At 37.3% G+C, this 24,115-nt stretch overlaps 1 protein-coding gene across 2 annotated transcripts in view; it reads right to left on the reverse strand.

Moving 5' to 3' along the window:
- Positions 1 to 17,499, reverse strand: part of cables1 (Cdk5 and Abl enzyme substrate 1) — a 67,857-nt gene extending 50,358 nt beyond the window's left edge. The window contains exon 1 of one of the 2 annotated variants that reach the window (XM_022678690.2): positions 16,792 to 17,499. In XM_022678690.2, the coding sequence (XP_022534411.2) occupies positions 16,792 to 17,279 (488 nt within the window). In that variant the 5' untranslated portion in view covers positions 17,280 to 17,499. The remainder of the gene's footprint in view (positions 1 to 16,791) is intronic. The other variant, XM_022678691.2, reaches the window with a different exon arrangement.
- Between the last annotated feature and the right edge of the window lie 6,616 nt (positions 17,500 to 24,115).

Here is a 24,115-nt window from a genome sequence, read left to right on the forward strand (position 1 = left end):
GTGTAAACAGCTTGGAGCAGCAGCAGAGACAGCATTAGTTCATAACAGTATATTACTAATTAAAACTGGGCGATGAATCAATTTTATCGATTAATTTGAATTTACAGTTAAGGACAATGAGTTTCTCCATCCATCCATCCATCCATCCATCCATCCATCCATCCATCCATCCATCCATCCATCCATCCATCCATCCATCCATCCATCCATCCATCCATCCATCCATCCATCCATCCATCCATCCATCCATCCATCCATCCATCCATCCATCCATCCATCCATCCATCCCGCATTATGTCAGTACCTAAACTATGTTGGAGAAAGCTTTCTAAAAGTTACTAGATGTTCTCACTGTTTACAAGTGTTTTTTTTTTGCTTATTTCTGGTTGCACTTTAACCACAAAGGGAACATTTTAAGTGAAACCAAATTAAATAAGAACTAGTTTTTAACCATTTATTTATCATTTTTAGTTAGATTTTTAGTAGGGAAAAAAATCGATTTAAATCGAAAATCTGATTTTTTTTTTTAAATCGAAGATTTTTTTTTTTGGGCCATATCGCCCAGCTCTATTACTAATATATCAGATTAAACTGCAACTTATCAACAGTTTATCTCAATTAAAAAGACGTATATATGAGAGCAGGTCAAATCAAGACCAGATCACGTTCTCCTGTGAAGTTGGGGTCTGATTTCAAATTAACAGCCTAAAAATATTATGAGCACATCCTTCTTTCTACACCCATTATCCATTTTGTCAGCTCCACTGATTGCATAGGACACTGTAATTATTTCTATAATCAACAGTCAATTCATGATACTGAAGATAAACTCAAATATTTCATTCAAATAGCCAATAAACTCAATGATTAAACATTCCACTCTTTATAGCTGCTCCTTCAGACACTCCAAGCATGATTCAGCCAACCCAACGTCTGCCAAACACTGAAGAGTGTGCCATTCCTGACCGTGAACGCAAGAAAACATCCATTTCAGCTGTAATTAGCTGCAATCTGAAGGTGTACGAGTATTTCCAGACATCTGACAGCTCTTTAGCAGCTCTGCCTCTCAGACTGAAGCCATATGTTCACTTTTAACACTTTATACAGACACAAATACGCTCTCTGTAAGTGCTGACGGTCTGCCGAGAGACTTCTACCTCACGAGCCAGCTGTCCAAACACGCCGCTCTTTAGCATAACAAGCTAATAATCACACTTTGTATATACTGTATAAAGAAGCTACTAGCTTAGCATATTCCTGACAGGTTAGTGGACATGCTAAGCGTGCTACACACCACTCAGGTGATTTTACATCTACCTTATATGGTCTGGTGTTGTGCCGAAATACGACTCCCCTGGCAGTGATGTGGGTATATAACAGATTACGCCAATTCCTGGTGATTCTGTATCTACTGTAACTATAGATTAACCCTAGGCCTGTCACCGATAACAATGTCTTGTAGACAATATACAGGGGTTAGATTTCAGCAGCCGTGGTTTTATGTTTTTTGGATACAATCCGGGTTAGCACCCGAACATCCCTTTCAGACAGCTTCCTCTTACAGCATCCACAGTTAATCCTGTTGGATGTGGTTGGTCCTTCTTGGTGGTATGCTGACATTACCCTGGATACCGTGGCTCTTGATACATCACAAAGACTTGCTGTCTTGGTCACAGATGCTCCAGCAAGACGTGCACCAACAATTTGTCCTCTTTTGAACTCTGGTATGTCGCCCATAATGTTGTGTGCATTGCAATATTTTGAGCAGAACTGTGCTTTTACCCTGCTAATTAAACCTTCACACTCTTACTGCTCTTACTGGGGCAATAATGTGCAATTAATGAAGATTGGACACCAGGCTGCTCCAATTTAGCTATGAAACCTCCCACACTAAAATGACAGGTGTTTCAGTTTGATTCTCCAACCCCTGTATATTGACCCAGAAATTGTTGCGATTACTATTGTCAGATTACGGTGGAATTTGGGGTCAAACTTGGTTTAAAAAAATATGTGTATATATGTGTAAAAAAATTAAATAAATAAAAGTCCTGCTTAAAATGTTTAATTTCAGAGACATTTCATAACCTATAAAAAATGCATTTATTGTGGTAATTTTCGCCTCTGCAGCGCCCTCTCAGGTTCAACTGTGCTATAGGTAAGAATGATATTCAAATTAATCAATCAATCAATCAATAATACAGCCCCCCTGCTTACATCCAACACTGTTCAGCCCAATCATCTTTCCCTCCTGCCCCACTCCTAAACCCATACATCACCCAGTGCCCCTCCCAAACTACTGCTTTTCAGGAATACCTTTTTAGGTATTCTAAGTATTGTTTCTATTACAGCTGAAGCCAGAGGCAGATTTTGAGCTTTGCTGGAAGAACAGAGCCAGTCTAAATTTACTTTAAGTGTGTTTAAACAGCATTTCCAATGACATTTCAGGGTCAAATTAGCAAAATAAATCCATAAAATTAAAGACAATTTAATCTGTATGACGCTAAGGTGCTTTATTTAGTTAAGAAATCGCTACAAAAAAAAAGAAAAATTATTTAGAGAATAATGTGTGCAAAAAACACATAATCTAATCTAATAAACTGCATTAGATTATAAGAACAGTCTGGAGGTGTTTGCCCAGCACTGGATGATCACTCTGTTGCTGCACAGAACGAACCAGCAGTGAATTAGTGGTCATGTGACCTGTGGAGGAAATGCCTCCTGAAGAGAAAAGGCAGAGAATTGGGATTAGTTAACTCTTTCAGAGCTGCAGTCTGAACTGTATATGTAAGGATTACAAACTAAACCATGCATAGTAAGAAGTGAATAGTGTCCCATGACTTTTGGCATGCCCTGCGAAAGCTAATGAACAATGCACTGACCTGCTGTGAGATGTGTATGTGGGGTCTCCTGTATTGAATGTGGATGAGATTGATTTTGAGTCGCTTTTACATGGTTACATGGTTTACATGGACAATTAAAGCCAGACACCACCGGTCACCATTATTACCACTGTCCACTGTGAGTGATGATACAAGCCTTCTATGATATTTTCCTTGTACACCTGTGTCACTGTGGATCAAGAAAAATTAAAATACCTCAATTCACGTTGTTTTGCCATGAGCACCTTGCACCTTGACCAGTGTCCAGTCAACCTCACTCACGAGATAACACCTCACAACTTATAGGTACAGGTGTGGGTGTTCCCAAACCAGACGTTTATTTAGATTTAGAGCTCACAAACTGCTGTCCCATGCCTTTTGGCACATCAGTGCATTATACGTACATACATACAAATATACTAATTGTTGATGATTATGGCTTACAGCCAATGAAAACCCAAAAATCAGTGTCTTAGAAAATCTGAATATTATATAAGACCAATTGGTACTTTTGGCAGTGTGGGCAGTGTGCCAAGTCCTGCTGGAAAATGAAATCTGAACTGCAATGACTTTGGACTTGACATAACATAGTGTAATTAGTGCTGTGCTGGACATATATATATATATATATATATATATATATATATATATATATATATATATATATATATATATATATATATATATATACATACGTATATATATATATATATACGTATGTATATATATATATATATATATATATATACATATATATATATATATATATATATATACAGTGAGTCCAAGAAGTATTTGATCCCTTGCTGATTTTCTTCGTTGGCCCACTAATAAAGACATGATCATTCTATACTTTTAATGGTAGATGTATTCTTACATGGAGAGACAGAATATTAAAAAGAAAATCCAGAAAATAAATCTAAGGAATATATATTAATTGATTTGTATTTCATGGAGTGAAATAAGTATTTGATCCCTTAGTATTCATTAGCAGTTCTGGCTTTTACAGACCAGTTAGACACTCCCAATCAACTTGTTACCTGACCTGAAGCCACCTGTTCTCACTAATCACTTGTGTGAAAAACACCTGTCCACAGAATCCGACAGATCACACAGATTTCAAGTCTCCAACACGGGTAAAACCAAAGAGCTGTCACAGGACCTCAGAGTCAGAATTGTTGACCTTCACAAAGCTGGAATGGGCTACAAAAAGATTAGTAAGGTGTTGGATGTGAAAGTAACAACTATTGGTGCAATTATCAGAAAGTTTAAAGAGTATAACATGACAATCAACAGACCTCGGCCCGGTGCTCCAAAGAAGATTTCGCCTCGTGGGGTGGCAATGATGCTGAGAACGGTCAGAAATCGTCCTGCAACCACTCGGCAGGAGTTAGCAAATGACCTGAAGGCAGCTGGGACCACAGTTTGCAAGGAAACAATTGGCAACACTTTGCGCAACAATGGATTCACATCCTGCAGTGCCCGAAAGGTACCCCTGCTGAAGAGAGCACATGTGGAGGCGCGCCTCAAGTATGCCAATGATCATTTGAAAGATGAACCAAGTTATTGGGAGAAGGTTTTGTGGTCAGACGAGACCAAAATTGAACTTTTTGGCCTCAACTCCACCCGCCATGTGTGGAGGAAGAAAAATGCTGCCTATGACCCCAAGAACACTGTGCCCACTGTCAAGCATGGAGGTGGAAGCATAATGTTTTGGGGGTGTTTCTCTGCCAAGGGTACAGCGCTACTTCACCGCATCACTGGGAAGATGGATGGAGCCATGTACCGCACAATCCTGAGGGACAACCTCCTCCCCTCTGCCAGGGATCTGAAAATGGGCCGTGGTTGGGTCTTCCAACATGATAACGACCCTAAACATACAGCAAAGGCAACAAAGGATTGGCTCAAGAAAAATCACATTAAGGTCATGGAGTGGCCCAGCCAGTCGCCAGACCTCAATCCGATCGAAAATCTATGGAGGGAGCTGAAGGTCAGAGTTGCCAAGCGACAGCCTACCAACCTTCATGATTTAGAGAGGATCTGCAAAGAAGAGTGGGCCAAAATTCCCCCTGGTGTGTGTGCTAAACTTGTGGTTAGCTTCAAAAAACGTCTCACCGCTGTGCTTGCAAACAAAGGCTTTGCCACTAAGTATTGAGTGTGTTTGGCAAGAGGGATCAAATACTTATTTTCCTCATTGAAATACAAATTAATTAAAATACATTCTTTAAATTTATATATATATATATATATATAAATAAAACTATAAATAACTTCCAATACTCACCTAATTTCATTGCATTGCATTAATACCACTATATGAACACCAATAATGCTAATATATGCAATATATATATATATATATATATATATATTATATATATATATATATATATATATATATATGACTGCTTAAAGCCCAGCTGTTCAATAAAGTGATGAAATAAAGCAAAAAAACACATAAAAACATCACACTACGCTACATAACAAGCTGGAAGTCCTTCTGAAAAACACATGGCAACATGAGCCAGGTTTTTCTCCATTCCTCCTGTATCCTGCAGTGCAGTTACGGTCCTGTTCTCATAAAAACAGTTTCAGATATCCCCACGGCCCCATAACAAAGCCACCGGACAAAGACGGTCCAGCCTGCGTGCCAGCCTGGCCCTGGATCAGGTTACAGTAAGTTTATAGCTTCACGTTAAAGAACAAGCAAGACAGAGCGATAAGAGACACGCCGGAGAGAAAGTGAGCATTGTGGTGTAACACTCCAGCTCTCTTTGTTATGAAAGAGCTTTTACTGCTAGACTGATAACAATGTAGCTGTAGAGCAAACTAGCAGCTTCTGTCAACAGCACACCTTAAATTCAGTGTTTTTCCATTACTTTAAAATGTTCTGCACTGTAGATTAATACTAAAAAAAGTGTTAAACAAACCAGAATATATTTTATAATAGTTTATATTCTTCAAAGTAGAACATCTTGCTTAAATAGAGACAGTGTTGCACATCTTGGCAAAACCTTTCACCTGAAATTTCAGGCATTCAGTTAACAGCTGTGCTGAACTCCTCAAGAGTTAATTACTTGAAAAAGTTTCAGAGCATCAGTTGTAAAGTTGTGAAGAGGTTCCCTGGTAAAAATAATATATATATATATATATATACTTAATTGTAGGGGTGGGCGATATTATATCGTGTACAATATATCGTGACACAGAAATATCGTGATATTAAAAATCCATATCGTGATAACAGGGCTGTTCTGTCTTAAAAGTAGTCTATTATTTACTGTGAAGCTTTAGGTGTATTTATTGTATAATTGTTTTAGTTTGCAGTTTATATGCATGCACTAAATATTCTGCAATATTATTTGCTGCATTATATTATTTTATGCGATATTATTTATTTTGCCACATTATGATTATTCTGTTATACTATTATACTATATTCCTGAAATGAATGAATTATTTTAGTTTTCCTATATCGCCAAGTAGTGCTGGACGATATGGCCAAAATTCATATCACGATATATTCCTTAATTTCGGTCGATACGATATAATTTCGATATCGATATAAATACTTAGAAGGCCACAGAAAACTGCGAAGAATCCCTGCAATGGATATCTGTACACTACTGTCTGAAAATTTAATTTAAGTCTTTGAAACCTCCTTTCACAAAAACATTATAATACTTAAGAAATAAAAAATAGTCAAGATAAATCAATGCTCAATTTTATTTGCATATAGCAAAATAAAAACATGACATCCCTGTCAAACATAAGCCTATATAACTATTACCAATAAAAATAACTTTAAATTAGGACAGAAGCAGAGCTTCTTATTCTTTTGTAAACAAATTTAACAGATCAAAACAAAAGTGTTTCAACTAGGATAAAGAATAAAAGAAGCCTTTATATACATAAAAGCAACAAGATTTTCCCGTCAAATAAACAAACCTATAGGCTTTATCAACTATAAATAACTTAGTTACAATATAAGCTACAAAAGTGCTTCAGCCAAAATACAACTCTTTATAAACATAAAAGGAACATGATATCCCCGTCAAATAAACAAACCTAAAGGATTCATAAACTTTAAATAACTTAAATAACTTACAACATAAGCTATAAAAGTGCTTCAGCCAGTATAAGGAAAATATTGTATGTAGTGGAACTGATTGAGGTGGTGGAACAGATTAGATGTTTTAACGTTACCGCTGCTAACCTGCTCCACTCTCCGGCACAATTTGCAGCAAACTGAAGTTTAGCAGACCTTTGAGAGTTGAACCAAATCCTCACCACTGAATTAGACCTCCCTCCTTCAATTGATCACTTGTGGAAGCGGCAGGGGCATTCATTTTGCATCAAAAATGTCCCGTGCTGGGAGCCAAGAGGACCCGCGGCTGACCGAGAGGACCCGCGACTGACCGCGGACCGAGCGGACCCGAGGCTAGGCTAGGCTCGGCTTGGTTCCGCTCCGTTCCACTCCAGCGCGGAGCATTTCAGATGCGAACCGAGCCTACCTTAGCCTTGGATCCGCTCGTCCCGGCTCCGTTTGGCTCCAGCGCGAGGCATTTTAGATGCGTAGCGGACCCGAGCCTAGCCTAGCCTAGCCAAATCTAGCCTAGCCTAGCCTAGCCTATCTGGCTACGTGCCTATGTGATTACATCATCACGCACAGAGATAGTCCAGCTACGGAGGCTGATTGTGTTCAGCTGTGCGGCGAGCTGACGCCAGTAAAATGCCTGTCCGTGACAGATTCTGTAAATAATACATATCGATATACCACAAAAATGATATCACCGTTATTGAAACATTTCTTATCGCGATAAATACCGATATCGAATTATTGTCCAGGCCTATCGCCAAGTATATCGTTATCGCAAAAATACCCTGAAATATCGTGATATTATTTTAGAGCCATATCGCCCACCCCTACTTAATTGTAATTAAAACATATTGAGAAATGTGGAAGTATGCTGTAAATATATTAATAGATTTATCTACTTACTTAAAACATATTAAAAGTACATTAATGTTATGCTTTCAACAAATGTTTGAAAATTAACTTTGATCATATTTTTTTTGTTTTTAGAAAGTACAATATAGTGTGTATTAAAAAAATAGACTAGTATGAAGTACACTTTTAGTTTAATGTAATTCAATATACTTCTAAAATACTTATTTCCAAATATACTTTTGCACATTTTTAGCAAAGTATGTTAAAAACGTCTGTTACAATAGTTCACTTACAAAGTACAATGCATCATGTAACATTTTTTAGATAGCAAATAAAATTACTATTACTAATTAAAAAAAATTAAAGTTAATTTGTAAAATGCTAAAAATTTTAGTACATTATATTAAAATATATTTTTATACCCAATAAAGTATATCAGAAATGTGCTACTAACAAAAGACAGGAACAAGAAGCATATATATTTGTACTCTAATGTAAATATAGATCACATATTTAACATCAATTCTTAGTACATTTCTTAGATACAGTTGTAATACTCATCATTAAATGTATTATAATTTTACAAGCTTGTAAGCTTATTTAAAATATGGGGTTACATACATGAAGTAGTTTAAAATGTTATTTAAGTATATTTATAAGTATATGATATTTAAGTATAATTCCATTTTAGTACAGTTAAGTACACTTAGAACAATTTAAGTAAGACTTTTGTACTATTTTTATACTGTAATTAAAGTATAAAAAAAGTACAAAAAAAGTTATTGCATTTTAGCACTACTTGAATCTACTTTTTTCACTAGGGTAGAGTTACAGGTATACAGTGAATAGCTCTATTTGAGTAATGCTCTACTCCATATTATGAGAAGCAAGAAATTCTCAACTAAGTAAGTGCACTTTTTCAAGTGCAGTCGCAACAAAAAAACATCTAAAAAACATTATAATGGTGAAACTGGCACTCATCAGGAGCGCCCCAGGAAAGGAAGACCTACAGTTACCAGCCCACAGAAGCTACACTGGACAGTAGAGACAGTTACTCCAGCAAAAGCAGAATAAACTGGGTTTAATACCCTTGATTTCAGAAGAAACACTGAATGTTAAGGTGTCTCAATACTCAATAATGTTAAATGTGAAGTCCCGCAGCCTGTATCTGAATATACTCAGCTTATATTAGACTGATAATGACCTATTTACCTATTTAGGTGTAGAATCTGTTATTATATGACCTACTGCTCTACATACAGAGTGATGAAGCGTCTGAGACTCTGGTCTGGTTCTGACCAGGTTTTAATATAATGTGGATCTGGCAGATGTTCTTTTATTTAGTCCAGTAGAACCAATAGAAATTCTCCAAAATTAATAAAATTGAAAGTAAAGTGTAAAGTTACGTTTACGTGAAAGCAACAGTATCAAAATATTTCTGGACCTTTAATCGCAGGAGAAAAGGAAACAAGGCGCCATGTGTATTTGCTGACATGCCAAAACTCATGGGACAGGAACTAATTTTGTGTCCCATGACTTTTGCCCAGCGGTTCCTGCGCTCCCAAAATATATATATTTTTGTTGCTCTTTTTTTTTATCATACGTCAATTTTCTTTTTGATAATCAAACATTTTTAATATCAGACAAAGATAACCTAAGTAAGTACATAAAGCACTTAACGGAAAAATCTATCTAACAAACTTGGCCCTATGAGGGGAAAAAGTAATTGCCCCCCATGAATTACGTTACGTTATCTGCCGCAAAACCAACACATAACTGCAGAAAAAGAACTAAGATACTAAGATGTCAAACATGGTGGTGGTAGTGTGATGGTATGGGGCTGCTTTGCTGCTTTAAGACCTGGAAAAACCCAGAATTCTTCTATCCAATAGAAAATCCTTACCTTAACTAAGGCATGATTGGGTTCTGCAGCAGGACAATGACCCAAAGCACAACAGTAAAGGCTTGGATAGATTTTTCTCTTGGTAAATATAATAATAATAAAAAAAGTGCTTTTTATATTTATTCAGGTTATCTTTGTCTGATATTAAAGTTTGTTTGATAATCTGAAAAATGTATAAGTAAAGATCTCATTCCATCGTTTTCAAATTAATTTTAAACAGACTAGTTGTGTCTCTAGTATGAATGAACGCCATGTGAGCCGTTTTTTTGCGGAAAAAAAAAAAAAAAAAAGTTCTCCAGTGTTTCTATTTAACCCTGCTTTAGATCACTGGATTAGTGATCTCTGAAGAAAGACAGTATTTGGCTCTTGCTCATGAATATTCATACTTGCAAATGGACTGCCTCTGATTGGCTAATAGCACTGCAGCAGAGAATGCGACCTGCTGCCTCCACCCACAGTCCATTTTACAGCTCTAAAAACTCAAAGGACAAAATGTTTTCAGAGATAGTATATAGTTATAAAGATACTGCACTGAGTGCTGGATAAAATAAACCCTTAAACTTCACTTAACGTCAGACTCGAGGCGAGTCTTACCTCAGTCTTACCCTTTGTCAAAGCCTCAGAGTTCGCTCTACATCATAAAATCCAAAGTGAACGGAGCCCCCTTTAACCGGTGTTCTGTCAAGTTGTGCTACCTTGTCAAAGCGTGCTTCCCTAGTGTTCTCGGTAAAACGCAGAATCAACCGGAGATCCAACTTAAACCTACAGTTACTTACATACAAGACAGCCTAATAATGTTAACTAGCTCTGTAAACAGAAGCTGTGAACTCTGCATGTGGGCGGTCCTGAGCCGAGGTGGGCGAGGCCATGAAGTCACTGGTTGATGTAGACACCCTAACGTCTCTTTGATCAACTCGTATTTCTGAGGATTTTCTTTTACCAGCTACTGCAGACAATGGACACTGAGAAACAGTTTCATGTGCAGCATCAAATACAACTCAACACAAGAGAGACCCATAGTATTTCACATAGAACAAGAAAAAAATGATTTTCGCAGAAGAAGACCTTTAAAAAAAAAAAAAGCAAAAACAGGAGAAACATTTTTTGATTTAGTTATCTGCTGAAGGCTGTGGAGCGCTGAATGTGCAGAAACGTCAGCTGATTGCTCAGTCAGAGCTGAGTGATGGCAGGTGTTTGGTGTGAGGTTGTAGCCGGCGTGTTTCGGCGTCTCCCCCCCTCCTCCCTGTCTGTGAGCTTTATGAAGGCCAGGCGAGAGCGAGGCGTGCACCGAGGGTTCAGATCTGACGCTGGATCAGACAGATTTACAGGCTTTGGGTCAGGACAGGGTGTGTGTGTGTGTGTGGGGCGTGTAGTTACAGGTGTGTGTTAATGGCAGGCGGCAGCTGCCAGACGTGGAGGTGTGAGAAATGTACTGCAATCATTTTTATTGACCTTAATATTGCCCACTGTGTTTTCTTCAAGGGAAGCTTATTAATGATTATTTTGACAATCGATTAATAGCTTTAAAAATATCATATTTTGGACAATATTATTGCGTACAATACAATATGGTACACCCCTAGTGTGTGTGTGTGTGTTCATTTGCACATCTGCTGGACTAACAGCTGTACGTCCTTCAGTGCTGCACAATATTGGATTTTTTTTTTTTTTCTTTCTATCTATATCGCGATATTAAAGAATGCAGAGCTCATGACGTCACCAGCCCCACCCCCTCCGAGCACTGTCTCGCATCTGGACCAATGAAAAGAGTCAGCGCAGAGCTCAAATCAAAACCTGAGGAAAACAGCAAAACAACAGTAATCGCCCCCTCGTGCTTCTCAGGCAGCAGCAGCCTGCCACTCACACAGACACAGAGACAACTCTGTGTATCGACTTCTTGTGCCAAGAATCGCAATGACTATGCTTAAACAGAATATCGTGCAGGTCTAACGTCCTTCATCCTTCTAAGTGCTCTTCACGCTTAATTCTAGAACATTGCTGTGGGGATGTGATGGCACACAGCCTATGGAGCATCATTAGTGAAAATATATGGCTATATTGACCTTGTCCCCAAAACAACTCATACCATAGTACCCTATCAAAAACTAATGCAAATCTAATAATGCAAAGTTTTAACTTAACAAGACATGGCCAGAAGTTTATGGACACATTCTTTTCACACATTTAATCAAAATATCAAATGGTACCCCTGGTGAAGAAAAATGTACTTAATTGAACTTAAAACATATTGAGAAATGTCTAAGTATACTGTAAATACACTAACAGGTTTATGTACTTACTTCAAATATATTAAAAGTAAAAATATATTTAAAAAAAAAAAGTATATATTATATTTAGTATATAGTATATTTTAAAAAAATAGACTACTATGAAGTAGACTTTTAGAGTAGTTTAATGTAATTCAATATACTTCTAAAATACTTATTTTCAAATATACTTTTGTACATTTTTAGCAAAGTGTGTTAAAACGGCTATTACAGTAGTTCACTTAAAATGTATGATGTATTATGTAACTTTTTAGAAAGTAAATTAAAGTTAAAAAAAATTGTAACACGCTTAAAATTGTAGTACAGTATATTAAAATATATTTTTATACCCAATGAAGTACACTAGAAAGAAGTGTGCAAGAAGCATATACATATATATATATATAATATATATATATTGGTACTCTAAAGTTTTGAACTGATATTTAACATCAATTCCTAGTACATTCCTAATGTACTCAGTGTATAATAGTGATACAGTTATAGTAATACTCTATATATTAAATGTATTATAATTTTACTGTAAGCATATTTAAAATATTTAAACATTTTAAAAGGGTTACACACAAAGTAGTTTAAATGCTACTTAAGTATATTTAAAATAGTTCCACTTTAGTACAGTTAAGTACACTTAGCACAATTTAAGTAAGACTTTTAAACTATTTTTATACAATTAAAAACATAATAAGTATATATTTTTTTCTTTAAATATACTGATTAATAAAATGGATACATGAACACTTTAGTGCAATAAAAGCACAATAATGCTTAGTATACTTTAATCTACTGTTTTTTTTTCACTGGGGACGGTATTTGTTAAGATGATTGTATGAACATTGCTGTGAGGATTTGACTGCACACAGCCTAATCCTAGAACGTCCCAACAGTACAGTATCAGACAGAGCTCCATCACTCCACAAGCTGCTTCACAATACTTTAAGCTGATGTTCTCTGGATTGGATGTGGTGGCTCTAGGCTCAGTCGTGGCTGTGTCAGCAGTTTGGGGGTGTCCGAATAGTTTTGGACCCTGCAGTTTAATGTTCTGATGAGTTAGCAGCAGCAGCAGCACTGTTGCACAGATCACGCATGAGACAGCGCTGGTTATGGTATTTGACAGCATGGGGCGATTTCTGCCGGCCGCATGATGCAGCTATGCAGACGTCAGCTGACTCAATACTGAATTACAGGACAGAGAATGTCCTGACCCGACACTTCCAGCTCCCCCTCTACTACACTGTACTGTACTGGACTGAGCTGGACACAGTGGGATATAGATTAAGGCCGGTAAATCTTGTTTGGTATGTGGCTGCTGTGTAATGTTATACGGTCATGGCCTAGACTCTTACATAAGTCTACTGCTAGATACGTATTTGTATCAGGTTTCTCATTATTCACCAAAACCCAATGAATGATGCACCCAATGTCAAGGTCTGTCAACTGGAGAAATTGTGTTTGAGTGGGTTGTGGAGTCATATCTAGCAGTCGATGATCTCTCACCAGGAGGTACACTATCCAAAAGAAGCCTATGGCTACGTTCACATTACAATCCACATTGCTCAAATCTGATTTTTTGCTCAGATCAGATTTAACTATATCGACGGTTCACATTTGAACACACTCACAAATGTAAGTGATCTGTATAATGTGTGTGTAATGTGAACATGTGAATCTGTCCCTGAAACGCCGCCTCACATGCGCACATTGATACGTTTATAAACATTCCTTCCACTCCTTCCTCACCAAGAACAAAAAAAAACTCATATTTGAAGGAAATGGATGAGTGGAGTGCTCATATGTGGAGCATCTTTTGCTGGAGTGAAGAAACAGTAAACAGCTGCTCTGAAGTTCATGCTCAGGTCGAGGAGGTAAAAAAAAAAAGGACAGGTGGTTTGCTTTTGCTGTTTTTTTTTGCAGCTAGAGCTGCACAGCTGCACCAAGAGATGCAGTGTGGGTACGAGAGAGAAGCACGTAACGCTAATGCTAATGTGTAAAACAAATAAAATAAAATAAAAAAAAACGCATGAATTCCGATTTGTTCATGTCACATTCATGTCGCATGTCCATGAATTGGATACACCTCTGATTAAGGACCACATATGAAAGTGACTCTAATCTGATTTGAAAAAATAAGATTAGCCACGCTCACACAACCAATGGAAAAAAAAAAACAGATCTGAGCTATATTAAGCAAAAAAAAAATCAGATTTGAGTCACTTCAGCCTGGTAATGTGAACGTAGCCTATGAGAAAATGTCAGAGCGAGTTGTAGATGCATGTTTAGCAGTCAACGATCTCTCACCAAGAGGTACACTACCCAAAATGAACCTATATTAAAATATCCTGACTTGACACTTTCAGCTTCTCCACTAGACTGGACTATGCTGGACACAATGACTTATAGCCTAAGGCTGGTAAATCTTGTGTGGTATGTGGCTGCCGTGTAATGTTATGGTCATGGCCTGCTCTCTTACATAAGTATGCTGAAGCCTGTGTGTGTGTGTGTGTGTGTGTGTGTGACTGCACAACACACTAACAGAAGACCATAGGGCAGCTAATAGGCTGAAAAGAGAGAGCTGTGATTGGGGTTAGTTGGTCAGGAGCTGCCGAACTGCAGATGCTACACAGTGCTGAACTCATTATTATCATTCTAATACTGAAACTAACACACAAACACACACACACACACACACACACATATATATACACACTCATTGACAAAGGTGTAAGGTGTCGCTACAGTATAAGCATGAGTTGTATAGGTGGCTGTTAAGGGGTTGCCCTGTGGTAGCTGGGGTATTGTTGCTAAAATAATATGGTATTACTGCTATAAAATGCTAAAAGTGGTTTATACCAGCCTTTAGTTGTTGCTATGGTATATGTGTTGGATATTCCATCATAGAGGCCTGATCTCTCAGCAGAAGGTACTCTATCCAAAAGTAGCTTCTGAGGAACTTTATTATAGGTCTGCATTATTGTTTTTGGTCAATGAGACCAGAAAGATGGATGGATGGATGGATGGATGGATGGATGGATGGATGGATGGATGGACCAGATAGATAGATAGAAAGACCAGATAGAGAAGATAGACTAAATAGACTAGATAGATAGACCACACAGATATACAGAAATATACACCAGATAGACAAGATAAACTAAATAGACGAGATAGATAGACAGACAAACCAGATAGATAGACCAGATAGACCAGATAGATAGACCAGATAGACAAGATAGACGAGCTAGATAGACAGACAAACAAGGTAGATAGACCAGACAGACCAGATAGATAGACCAGATAGACAAGATAGACTAAATAGACTAGATAGATAGACCACACAGATATACAGAAATATACACCAGATAGACAAGATAAACTAAATAGACGAGATAGATAGACAGACAAACCAGATAGATAGACCAGATAGACTAAATAGACTAGATAGATAGACCACACAGATATACAGAAATATACACCAGATAGACAAGATAAACTAAATAGACGAGATAGATAGACAGACAAACCAGATAGATAGACCAGATAGACCAGATAGATAGACCAGATAGACAAGATAGACGAGCTAGATAGACAGACAAACAAGGTAGATAGACCAGACAGACCAGATAGATAGACCAGATAGACAAGATAGACTAAATAGACTAGATAGATAGACCACACAGATATACAGAAATATACACCAGATAGACAAGATAAACTAAATAGACGAGATAGATAGACAGACAAACCAGATAGATAGACCAGATAGACAAGATAGACTAAATAGACTAGATAGATAGACCACACAGATATACAGAAATATACACCAGATAGACAAGATAAACTAAATAGACGAGATAGATAGACAGACAAACCAGATAGATAGACCAGATAAGACAAGATAGACTAAATAGACTAGATAGATAGACCACACAGATATACAGAAATATACACCAGATAGACAAGATAAACTAAATAGACGAGATAGATAGACAGACAAACCAGATAGATAGACCAGATAGACAAGATAGACAGAAAAACCAGATAGATAGACCAGATAGAATGGATGGATGGATGGATGGATGGATAGATAGATAATCAGACTGAATAGATAGATAGACAGACTGAAAGATAGACCGATATATAAATAGCTTGATAGATAAACAGATCGATATATAGATAGCTCAACAGATAGATTAACCAAAATATATATATATATATATATATATATATATATATATATATATATATATATATATATAGATAGCTTGATAGATAGGTAGACCGACAGATAGATAGACCTATATAATCAGATAGACTTAATAGATAGATAGACCGATATATAAATAGCTTGATAGATAAATAGACCAATATATAGATAGCTCGACAGATAGATAGACCAATATGTTGATAGACCAGATAGACCGATAGACCAGATAGATAGTCAGATTGACCAGATAGATAGACAGATTGACCAGATAGATAGGCGTCCCAATGGATTAAAACACAATATCATGATTTCACGATTATCAAATATAATTGTGATGAAGTCCATTTATTGCATGATAATTTAATAATGCAATTATCGTTACAGCCCTTGAGCTCTCTTTTAAAGAAGCTTTTGCGTTTATTGCAGAAGCATGTTTTTCGCAGTCAACGATCTCTCACCAGGAGGTGCACAACCCAAAAGTAGCTTAAGATAAACAAACAAACATACACAAAAAACACACACACTCACACACACTCTTCACGTGCATGTTTGCTTGCTTTGCTAACCTGGATCTCTGCAGCTCGAGCGCGGCATTGCTGAGCGGGGGCGCTCCCTCCAGACAGCAGTAGGTGCCGTAGCCCTGCGCGCTCGCGCTGGCTCGGTACGCCGCGGGCGCCGTTCCCTGAGTGAAGGTGTGCAGTCTGCCCCTGCACGCAGGCAGCAGCGTCCCGGAGAACGGGGAGCCTACCGCGCCGGGGGAAGAGGAGGCCCACACGTCCGCGTCTCGCGCTCCCGGAGTCCCCGGGGCTCCTTGAGCCCAGTTTGCGTGCGCGGCGGGCCCGGGCACGGGAGAGGGAGCGGGCGCGAGCGGCGGGGGCTGGTCCTCGTCGTTGCCGGGGTCTCCGTTCTCCGAGTCGTCGGCGTCGCGCGCCACGGGCCGCCCGTCCAGAGAGATGTTGCTGAGAAAGGACAGCGCTGCCTCGCGCCGCCGCGGATCCGCGCGCCTGCGCGGGAGCTCCACACCGGACAGCTTGGGCTGCAGCGCGGCCGCCATCGACGGATCCACCGCGCGGAGGAGCGGTGCGGGGAGTGCGGGATGGGGGTGCGGGAGGAGGAGGAGGAGGAGGGGAGAGTATCGTGTACTGCGCTCAACCGGTCCGTGTCATCGCGCGCGAGAGCGAGCGAGTTGTTAACGAAACGGCAGGCGGAATATAATCGCCATGTCGCTGCGTGTGTGCGCGCGAGCGCGTGTTTTTAGCACGAGGCTCTTTTTTTCAGTGTGTACGTACGAAAAAAAAAACACAGGGAGGGGAGGGGGTGGGGCGGAGGGCTGCTGCGGTCACGTGCGCGCAGCAGGAAAAACAAACCGACCAATCACATTCAAGGAACAGAGTGTTTTCTCTCTTTCTCTTTTTTTTCGTTTTTTTTCCTCTATTATTTTTTTCACAACCCACGCCCCCCATACATGTAGCTCCTCCCACCGGAGCTCCTCCCACCAGGCCGAGTCATTCCTTCATAAAAAAAAATAAATAAATAAAAATACAAAATATCAAAAAAAAAAAAAATATATATATATATATATATATATATATATATATATATTTTAGGAGTGGCATAAAATTATCCAAAAGCAGTGTGTAAGACTGGTGGAGGAGAACATCCCAATATGCATGAAAACTGTGATTAAAAAACAGAGTTTTTCCACCAAATGTTGATTTATGAACTTTATGAATATGAACATGATGAACACTATGCACCTTTTCATTGTACCTTATCAGTACTGCACTGTCCTGTCTGTTAAACCTGTCTGTTAAACTGTCTTGTCTGCTGTATTTATTGTAGGGTTATAGTTTAGTCTATGTTGCACCTGCATTTTTACACGTTTGCACTTTATGTTTGTCTATTGTATTGTTGTTCTTGTACTCAGATGTAATGACAATAAATGCCTATGATGCAGTTGTTGGTTGCTAAGGTGTGATAGTTACCAAGGTGTTGCTATGTGGTTGCTAAGGTGTTCTTGGGTGGTTGCTAAGGTTTTGATATGGTACAGTCGTGGTTGAAAAGTAGTTGTTTCTATGGTACAAATGTTGGTTTGTAAGGTGTTGCAAGGTGGCAGCATTAGATGGTTATTAGATGGTTGCCAAGGTGTTAGTATTGGTTGCTGAGGTGTTATTCATATAAAACAGAAGATCTCTATAATGTGTTTAAAAGCTATTTCTCAAACAATATCCTACTGGTCAGTTAGCCAGTCAGTAATGAGCTGAACTTTGCAGATGGTTCAGCTTGTTTTACTGTAAAAAAAAAATAAAATAAAATAAATAAATAAATAAATAGAAGACATAAAAATCATATTTTATCGAAATAGAATATATCTCCCTCTGTGATGAATAAAAATGAAAAATATTTTTCTGCTGTGCAAATTATTGGCAAACTGACACAATCACTATGTTAAAGCTCTTGGCCTGTGTAATATCTCCATCTGCTGGTCTTGTATATACACTACAGCTACAATACTTTAAAGTAGTGCTTTAAACCCCACCCTTTCATATAATTCAGTAGCACATAAAACCAGAAACTTCACCATATATTACAGCATTTAAAATACACACACACATACATACAAATGTACTTCACAGCAGACAGTATATGAACCCAATATACACAGTACCAGCGTAAAGTTCAGACACGCCTTCTCAATGAATGTTTGCTCTGGCATCCAACCCAACTGAGATGGTGATTTGAGGTGATTTAATTGGGATGAGCTGGAGCTTCACAGCGTGAAGGAAAAGCAGCAACTATTGTTCAGCACCTCCAGGAACTCCTTCCTGAGAAAACTATTCCAGGTGACTCTCCCTCATGAAGACACTGAGATTAAAATACCAAGACTTTGACTAGTCCACTCCAAACCCTTCATTTTGACATTTTTGTTCACTAGTTTAGGTGCTTTGGGTCATTGTCCTGCTGCAAAACCCAAGTACACCTGAGCTTAAGGTCACAAACTGATGGACGGACATTCTCCTTCAGGATCGTCTGGTAAACAGCAGAATTTATGGTTCCATCTATTACAGCAGCCTTTTTCACACAGGGTCAGCTTGATTTTAATATAACGTTTTCTTAATAAATAAAATCACAATAAAAAAAAAATGTATTTACTCAGGTCTCTCTTCAGTTGTGAAAATGTGAAAAAAATGCTAAAAGAGAAAATATTTTTTTTACAGCACTGTACTGTACTGTATAGTTGTAAAGGCACAGCTACAAAAGTTAAATCAGTGAAATCATAAGAAATAAGAAGATAAAAACAATTGGAAAAATGGACTAGCCTTGTTATTAATTCTAAATATATTAAAAAATAAAAATAAACTATACAAAAATCATCTTTGGTGGGTCTGTTAAGTTTAAATTAATTAATTAATTTTTTTTTTTACAGTGGTTGCCAAAAGTAGCAACTGTATTCAGTATATAGGTTATCCTGAAAACGTCTCTTTTAAGTGTTTTATGTAATCTGGTTTATAAATTATAAACATTAATTATCCACTGGATGGCGCTAAATCCTATACCTTTCCCCTCATATTAACACTGTTCACTGTTCAGCAACAGAACAGCCTCCCAACCCCCCTCACCCCCAATGAGAACAAAGCCATCTATATATATATATATATTTGTAAAGTTCACTGTACCTAAAACTATATTACAAGAACTTAACTATTCTAATAAGTAGTAAGAAATACGTTTTAACAAAAGTTTTTTAAATATATATATTATATTAAGATTTTCCTGAACTTATATTATTTATTCACAATGATTTTTCTCAAGTACTACATTTATTTTACATTGGTTTTAGTAAGAATTACACAATGAATATAATTTCTGCCAACTTAACCAGAACACAAAATGTATGAAAGTAAATTATTTCTGTTTTATGTCAATTGCTTTGCATAATAATTCTACTTTGAATGAGATGATCAGATTAATAAAAAAAAATTTAGATTTGTGTTAAGTCTTTTCTTTAATTTTATACTTTAAGTACTTTTTTTAATACTCATAGAAAAGTTGGTTAAGAAAGGAAATGCAATAGAGTGAACAGTATTGAGAGCACAGCCAGAGTTACTATAGCAGCAGCTCAGAAATTAGAATAATGATGCTCATTCTTACAGCTTACAACACAGAGACCAAGCAGTTACTATGTAACATATATATGTATATGTATCTACTGTATAAGTTTACTAAACCCTTGTGTGGTGTTCATATTTTTGTTATTTGTTTACTTTGTTACTTGTATTTAATTCAGCAAAATGAAGCAATTCTACATTAAAATGCTTTACACATGCTCGCTTCACCTACATTGCAAGCAATATAAACAGCTTACATGGTTAATATTTGCCCTTTACCTTTCTTTTGTTACATTTCTTTCAAAAAGTGCTACTCTTTTATTTATTAGTTTTTTAATAAAATGTAAAAGAAAATGAATTAAACTCAAGATATGAGTAGAAAATTTGTTTAGTTTCAAATTTACAAATGAAGCAATGTTTATTAGCCCTTGGCCAAACATACTGTATGTAATATAAATGTGTAGGGGGGGGGGGGGTGTACAGTGTGTGTTTATTGAAAATGTGTTTTGATATATGTTTTTCACAAAAAATGAGCCAATGCCAATGAGTTTGAGTTAGAAAAAAATATTTTTTTAGGATCATTTGATGAAAAATGAAAACGGGTCCCACAGACCCGAACACCACACAAGGGTTAAGGTAGCCTGAGGTGAATGACTACACACTGACGGTGAGTGTCAGAAACCGGGGCGCACACACCCAGTATGCAAATAGATTGTGCCAGAAGACAATGGAAAAGTAGATGCCAATGGCAACAGACTTAACAAACTCAGTTAGTTCAACTCAAAGATCTCTGTTTGAAAGTATAAATGGCCACAGGGTTAATATTGAGTTCAGACAAAACTTTTTTTTTCGATCACAGTTTTCATGCATTTGGCATAAAAAGCATGTTCTCCTCCACCAGTCTTACACACTGCTTTTGGGTAACTTTATGCTGCTTTGCTCCTGGTGCAAAAATTCAAGCAGTTCAGTTTGTTTTGATGGCTTGTGATCATCCATCTTCCCTTTGATTATATTCCAGAGGTTTTCAATTTGGTGAAATGAAAAAAAACCTCATCATTTTAAAGTGGTCTCTTAATTTTTACAGAGCTGTATACAGTGAGTTGACAGTGTGTTTTGATCCTTTTTTGACTCACTGTCATTGACCCAATATAGAAATAACATTCGATATCAAAAGTAACAGCCCACCACTGACGCAGAGTTGACCCCCCAAAACAGGAGTGAAAGCATTGGGACACATGGGTGGTCCTCAGTCTGTGATCTGGTGAAAATTCTTCCACGCTGATAACCTCCCTCAGTCAAAAGCACTGAGGTCAATAACATTATTTTAACATGGTGAGTCAGCCGGGGCTCGGTTAATGAGAAGTGCCCTCAGCAGCCCAGCGCCGTCTATTACCACCTCAAGAGCTTTATAATTCACTCCGCTCCACTGTTATTTCCCATTCAGCTCGTTCCTACGAAGCGTTACGAGGAATTAGGAATTTCTTATCGCTGGAATAAAGCAGTGTTTTTGCAGGAAGCTGCCCTGCTGAGCTCAGTAAACACAACATACAGGCCAGACCTGTGAATCATTAGATTAATCACTATCACCTTATTACATTACATTACATTACATTACATTTGGCAGACGCTTTTGTCCAAAGCGACTTACAATACTCAAGTACAATGTAAAATAAGTTTAAAGGTAAAACATCTTTGGATTGGGATAAGAGGAGGACAAAGGGGAATAATAGGATAGAGGAGTGAAGGAGAGGAAGAAGGAAATGAGGTTAGAAGTAGTTAGTGTGTTAGAGGTGTTAGGAGAGTAAGTGCTCTTTGAAGAGCTCTGTCTTCAGGAGTTTCTTAAAGATAGCGAGAGATTCTCCTGATCTGGTAGTAGAAGGTAGTTAGTTAGAGGTGTTAGGAGAGTAAGTGCTCTTTGAAGAGCTCTGTCTTCAGGAGTTTATTAAAGATAGTGAGAGATTCTCCTGATCTGGTAGTAGAAGGTAGTTAGTTAGTTAGAGGTGTTAGGAGAGTAAGTGCTCTTTGAAGAGCTCTGTCTTCAGGAGTTTCTTAAAGATAGCGAGAAAAAAAGATAGCATGTGGGTATTACCCACATGCTAATACCACTTCTCAATCTCATTTTATATTGACTTCTGTTTAGTGTTAGTGTACTGTACACTGAAAAAAATAAATCTGAGCGTTAGTTAAAGTAACGTAATTAAATCTGTATTATTAACAACAAAAAAATATGTTTCTACCTTTACATGAATATATCTAGTTTTTAATTACTCCACATTTGTTCAAATACAAGACATTGTGTATTATTTCCTTAATATAATTTATTTATGTAATCCCAACAAATCTTTTTTTTTTTAGGTACACAACAAATCTGCACAACAAACAGAAATCTTGTTATATTTACTAGGGTTTTAGTCACTGCCTGTCACTCACTGCTCTTTCTACAGTGTTGCAGCTTTCATGCAGCTTTCCTATAGGCTCCTGGTACCATATATCTGCATATTGGGTGTGGCCTTTCCCTTACTTACCATCTTTGTGTTGTCGGTTTCCCAAAGCTACCTGATCCTGGGCGTGCAGTAATTATAATGTACATGTTGATTGGCAGGTCTCAGTGTTGTAGAGCTGTAAGAGCACATTAACTTTATTCTGTGTTTCTAGTGCTCACAGTATGCTGGCTTTGAGCTACAGAGTTCACTCTTTACTGAGTTTACTCCTGTATTGCTCCATTATTATACTCTTAAATAATAATATACTAAATATGTTGAGAATACCCATAGTTAACTCAAAAAGATAAGTTATGTGAATATTACTAAAGTTTTATTAACTTGAAAGTGTGTGTTCAAATAAAGATGAATTGTTAGTTTATTTGACAAAACAGATATATTTTTTAAAAAGGACAAATTAAACACTTAAGTTGAGTTAACTCAGCTTTTTAAGTCAGCAGTATACAAGAGAAAATTAAGTTGACAATACTTAAATTTCCCATGTAGTGTCAATGGACTCTTTTAAGTTGACACTACCTGAAAAAGTTTGTTAGCACTACTGGAAAAAAATAAGTAGTAAATATAATGACTACTCTTGCTTGATTTACCTAATTATCTGATGCAAAAAGTTGACATGATTTTTTTTAAGTAGATCAAGCACACTATTTTTTTCAGTGTATTAGTGAATGCCTAGCAACTGTTGCTAGGCTACTAGATTTTTGGGGACTTTTACAGGATGTCGAGAAAGTATTATCTGAATTCTAAGACTGAAAGGCTGTGACCTTCTCCCTCATTAGTGCAGCGCTTTAAAGGGAAAGACTATGTACAGTGCCTTGCAAAATTATTTGCCCCCCCTTGAACTTTTCAACCTTTTGCCACATTTCAGGCTTCAAGCATAATGATATGAAATTGTAATATTTTTTGAAGAATTTTGCTAACAACAAGTTGGACACAATCGTGAAGTGGAATGAAATATATATTGGATACTTTTGACTTTTTTAAAAAGTAAAAACCTAAACAAAGTGTGAGAGATCCTCACTGGACTTGGGTTGGCTGCACTGAAAGTAAAGGGGCTGAATAATATTACATGCCCCACTTTTCAGTTTTTTATTTCTAAAAAAAATGTTTAAATTCACGATTGTTTCCCACTTGTTGTTGATTCTTCACAAACAATTACAATTTCGTATCTTTATGTTTGAAGCCTGAAAGCCTGAGAACTCCGGTGTAAAATGTGACTTTTGTTGTAGTAAAACATGATAAAAAGTACTTACCTTTGATGAATAGCACACCTCCGTTCTCCC

This window comes from Astyanax mexicanus, chromosome 4 (assembly GCF_023375975.1).
Source record: "Astyanax mexicanus isolate ESR-SI-001 chromosome 4, AstMex3_surface, whole genome shotgun sequence".
In the NCBI taxonomy this organism is placed as follows: domain Eukaryota; kingdom Metazoa; phylum Chordata; class Actinopteri; order Characiformes; family Acestrorhamphidae; genus Astyanax; species Astyanax mexicanus.